Source organism: Ascaphus truei (assembly GCF_040206685.1).
Source record: "Ascaphus truei isolate aAscTru1 chromosome 12 unlocalized genomic scaffold, aAscTru1.hap1 SUPER_12_unloc_5, whole genome shotgun sequence".
Taxonomy (NCBI): Eukaryota; Metazoa; Chordata; class Amphibia; order Anura; family Ascaphidae; genus Ascaphus; species Ascaphus truei.
The window spans coordinates 562441-567500 of NW_027453841.1; the positions used below are offsets into that span (position 1 = coordinate 562441).

The 5060-nt window shown below is 45.6% G+C and overlaps 1 protein-coding gene across 1 annotated transcript in view; it reads right to left on the reverse strand.

Moving 5' to 3' along the window:
* Window positions 1–4815: 4815 nt before the first annotated feature.
* LOC142473740 (histone H4) overlaps window positions 4816–5060 on the reverse strand; it is a 418-nt gene continuing 173 nt past the window's right edge. The window contains exon 1 of the mRNA XM_075580776.1: window positions 4816–5060. This exon is cut by the window's right edge and continues 173 nt beyond it. Coding sequence (XP_075436891.1) covers window positions 4888–5060 — 173 coding nt within the window. The 3' untranslated portion in view covers window positions 4816–4887.

Below are 5060 nucleotides of genomic sequence, written 5' to 3' on the forward strand. Positions count from 1 at the left end.
CTTTTTCTACATTTTCCAATTGGGTTATTCTTAAATCGTTTCGAGCAGTTGTCAATTGTTTGTAAATTCTCCGGGAGGGGTTATTTTTATGCTGCTGCTCTAAATTAATTATTTTGTCTGTAAGCTCTTTAGTTAATTTGAGTTTAGTTTTTTTCCGGTGGGAGGCAATCGAGATAAGATTTCCTCGGATTGTCGCCTTATGGGCTTCCCACAGGCTTGCTGGTGAAGATAAAGAGCCTTTGTTTATTCTAAAGTAATCCCTGAGGGATTTTTTGAGTTCCAGCACTGTCCCGGAGTGGTTCAGTAGGGAATCGTTTAGTTTCCAGCTATATGAGATAATTTTCCCAAATGGAATGGATAGGGTCATGGTGATAGGGGCATGATCTGACCACGTAATTGGGCAGATGTCTGAGTCTGTGGTGGCCTCTAGGATGTTCTTGGTAGCAAGAAAGTAGTCAATACGGGAATAAGACTGGTGAGGAGCCGAGTAAAAGGTATAATCCCTTTGCCCCTGATGTTGTGTTCTCCAAATGTCCACCAGAGAAAAGTCCCCAACAATGTCCTTGAATTTTTTCCCGAAGTCTTTGAGACTTAGTGGAGTGTTGTCGTCCTGGGTGGCTCGATTTGTCTTCTTTTGGGTTGAGAGCCATATTAAGATCACCTGCAATAAGTAGCGAGGAAAGGTACTGTGGGTCAATTTCTTTAATTTTTGTTAAATTAAATGGGGTGCCCTGACGGATCAGAATGGCAACCCCTCTGCGTTTGCTGCTGAATGATGAGAAATAGCTCAATGGGAACGCGTGTTGAAATATTTTAGGCGGTTCTTGAGACGTGAAGCGCGTCTCCTGGAGGAAAACAACATCTCCCCCTGTATTCTTTATCTCCTGGAGGGCCAGGCGTCACTTTCTCTTGTTGTGTAGGCCCTTCACATTTAGGGAGACAATTTTTAGTGCTTTTTGGTGAGACATAATGACCTCCCAGAGGGTACCGCGTGTGTTGTCCTTGGACTAGTGCTGGAGAGAAACAGCCAAAATGGGCAGAGGGGGAGGGTTGGGTAAGGGGCCGCTGGGACAGTAACAGCGGCTAGGAAAAGAAAGGAAAGTTGACCCTAATGGGGTCTTAAAGGTGTTGAACCGGTCTTTAGTAAAGGACCGGTTAGTGGGGTTTAAGACCCTTGGGGGCGGGTCCGAAAACGGTCTCCAGTGAAGGCGGGCTGGGTGGAGACCCTTTAGACTCTATGGTTTCATCCGAAATGACTTACACCGGGGAGGCCTGGTAGATGAGATTTCTGGACAGCTAGGCCTTAGCCTTGTCTTCCGATGTGTGGGCGGAATTGGGAGAAGGAGGGGAAGGTGGGTAGGGGAGGGGTGGGTTGGAGGTGAGAGCGGCATGGGAGAATCATTTTAATAAGGACAGTCATATGTTAGTATTTGCGAGAGGAGGTGTAAATTTTGAGAGCACTGGGAAGGGGACAATCAGAATTTGGAAGTATTGTGGATGGGAACAATGAATTAGGAAATCACTGGGGAACAATGGATTATGAACACTTTGAAAGGGAACAATCTGATTAGGAAACAAAGGGGAAGGAGACAATCTCCCCACTACAATAGATTAGGAATAATTGAGGGACACTACATTGCTTAGTACTTGAAACCAAGCATTGGGAATGCCATGGAAGTAGAGGTGGGAAACAATACAGAGTGGGACCGCTGGGGAAGGGAGCAACCCACAAACTATTACAACAAGAATTAGGTCAATCTTGAAACACTTGAGAAGTGGACAATCAAAACAGGGCACTGAGGGAGGGAACAATGTGTTTTGAGCATTGGGCGAGCAAGATTGAGAACAATATATGAAACAGGTCACGCCGGATAGTAAGGAGGGGAGCATAGTTCTCGTTACATATTGCTTACTAACAATAGTTGCCACAGCAGACCAGGACTCTTTCACTGGATCACGTGCCAGACAGGACACAGCGATCAAATAAAGAGGTGTTTATTTCAGCAGTAGCCATCAGACACAGCACAGAATCTCCTAACAGAGCTATACTCGCACCAACCAGGGAATACAGGGGGAATCCTAGCAGTCCTAGGTGCCCAGTGCCACAGAAATGGCTTACCCGGAGCAGCTTCCACTCTTGTAGAGGATCAGGAATTCCGGCAGTGCTGAAAACAAGTTGCAAGCAGGCAAGTTTAAATCTTCTGCTTCAGAAAAGCACACAGCCTTGTCTTGGGTGTCTCTGACATGACATCAGAGAATACCATTTAGTCCATCTCCATGCCAGTCCAGAAATGATCTGTGGAATTGATATCTGCCACCCCGTTTCTAGATTCCTGTGTCCATAGCAAATCATGGAGATAGGGTGGTGACCCATCAGAGTGCCTGATGTGTGTGGAAACAATCACAGTTCCCCAGGCCTCAGTACACACCCCTGGGACCAGGCTTAACCTGTAGTATTCTGGACCCCGTCCCTCCCACCTACCTGTCCTTTCCTGGGGCTCATCTGGTCACCAGACCCTGGAGCTGCCCCAGTTTAATGTGCCATGCAACCCCTTCCATACCCTGTAACTGTAATTCTTTACTCTCGTGTTGTAAACTGTACCAAAGTATACACTGTGTGTGCATATATAAAGCACAGCCAGGGTCTCTGTACATTGGGCTGAGAATCCCACTGAGCAGCCCACATGTCCGGAGAACTGCTATTGCTTGGAGTGGAGGGGGAGGAGAGGGGCAGGAACAAAGGGAGAGTGGCTGGGGAAGAGATCGGGCTGACGGGAAAACACCCTAAAAGTGCAGCATTGCGCTGTATCCCGAGATATCGCCGATGCTCATGGGAGATATTCCTGATGGCCGGGAAGCCACTGCCAGGATCCCACTGACAGGCGCCGCTCCCACTGACAGGCGCTGCTCCCACTGACAGGCGCTGCTCCCACTGACAGGCGCTGCTCCCACATGGACGTTCATATTTCTCCAAAAGCCCTTTAACTTTCACCCACCCCGCGCCCAGCCATGATTGGCCAATGCAGATGTGACCTCACGTCCCGTCTCCCATGCAGTATCCACACATGATGGTCGCGGCTCCATCTACAGCGATTTCCTATAGCAGCGGGGACTGTATGTAAGGGGAACCCAGCAGCGCTCAGGGTCAGTGTGATCCCAGCGTGCAGGGAACTAAGCGGTGCGCCCCAAGGCTGCGCCAGAGACACCTTCACACGTCGCTGGGAGCTTCATCCAGCGGGAGATGTGAAAACGGTTCCGTGCTGCGGGACAGAGTCTCAGAAAGCAAACAGGTTTGAAAGCGCTGCAGTCTCAAACCCCACAGGAGTGGGAGCAAACCCTGGGGAGCCTTGGAAGTGGCGCCTGGCACCTAGAATCCCCTGTATTCCCTGTTTTGGGGAGTGTAAGGGGTTTGTGAGTTTGTGCTGGGCTGGATACGGCCAGAATAAATTCTCTTTATTGAAACGCTTTGTCCGTTCTGGTGCCTTGATCCCGGGGTTACGTTCTGGTCTCCGTGATAATCTTTGAGATAAAGTGTGACTGAAATAAAAAAAACAAAGGATCATTGAATTAATTGAACAGATTGATTTAGTAACATTGTTCACAAAAGTAAGGAAGACCCCAAGTGTTTCATGTTAATGTGAGTTACACACGTGTGTGTGTTTTGCTGCCTTTATTTTGGTGCTGCTGCGTTTTCCCTGTATAGATTGTGTGGGAAATGTGGCATCTTTGGCAGTTTCAGCCCCCACATCAGTACACATATTTGTGCGATTTAAGAAGTGATGCTAGAGTCCTGTTGATTTTCAACTTAATTCACTAATTATATTTAAGGGAATCCGCAAAACGTATTTAAACACAAATATCTGGAGGTGAAACCTTTGATTCAGATCATTGTGAAAAATCCAGGTCTCCAGAATCCAGATCATTTCCAAAACAATACTGCCACCGTGTGGTCTTTGTTTGAATGACAGATAGTAAAGCTTTGGCGCCTTTTTACCTTCTCTGTATAATTGTTCCGAGATCCCCAAACCGAGTGTTATACACATGAAATGCGGGGTTGTATTTATGATCATAAAACCAAAAAACGTGTTCAATATGTATGAGATTTACAGTTGTGACAAAGAATCATAAAAGTCACAGAAAGTGCTAAAGAAAATCCGATTGCATTTTTTTCTCAACAAAAGCTGATACATGATGCCCAATATATGGGACTATTTAATGGAATATAAAAGGAGTGACTATTTTATGAAACATTTGCATTGGGGATTCTGTTTTAAGAGCAGAAAAGACAGCAAAATAATAATGAATGAATGCTCAAACATTGTCATTGTTTTATGCAAGTCTATAAAAATGTAATAGTTTTCATAGCGGTTAAAAATCAATACAGATAAGGCATTTATCAGATACATTTTCTTTTGCAGATTGTACCAATGTGTGATGTAAAAAAATGTGTATATGGATCGAGCAATTAAAATCACGTATTTAAATCTGTCAAGTGCAGGCACTTCTAATTCAGAGAAGTTATATCGAAAAGTGAAACCAATATTTGTAGTTTGCTTTATGAATGAGCAGTTAATAGCATGAAGGGAGTATAGCAAAGTTTATATAACTCACGAGTGTACATGTCAATTCATAGAAAAGAATCGTAGATAAAGCGCTGTAACAAAATGCTGTCACAATATGGGTGGTTTTGTAGTGATTTGTATTTCTCTAACCCGTTTCCAATATGAAATATTGAGTCCCGTCAGAGACAGCAACATGAAAACGGGTAAGAATAAGATGGCGGTGTAACCAGAGCTCTATACAGGAGAATGTGGGTGGCCCTTAAAAGAGCCTTTGGGTTAAATGAATGTGAATTCCGTATCATCAGTTGGTAAGAAGTGTCACCGTTTAGCCTCCGAATCCATAGAGAGTGCGGCCCTGGCGCTTGAGAGCATACACCACGTCCATAGCGGTGACTGTCTTCCTCTTAGCGTGCTCGGTGTAGGTGACCGCGTCCCGGATCACATTCTCCAGGAAAACCTTGAGCACCCCACGGGTCTCTTCATAGATGAGACCGGAGA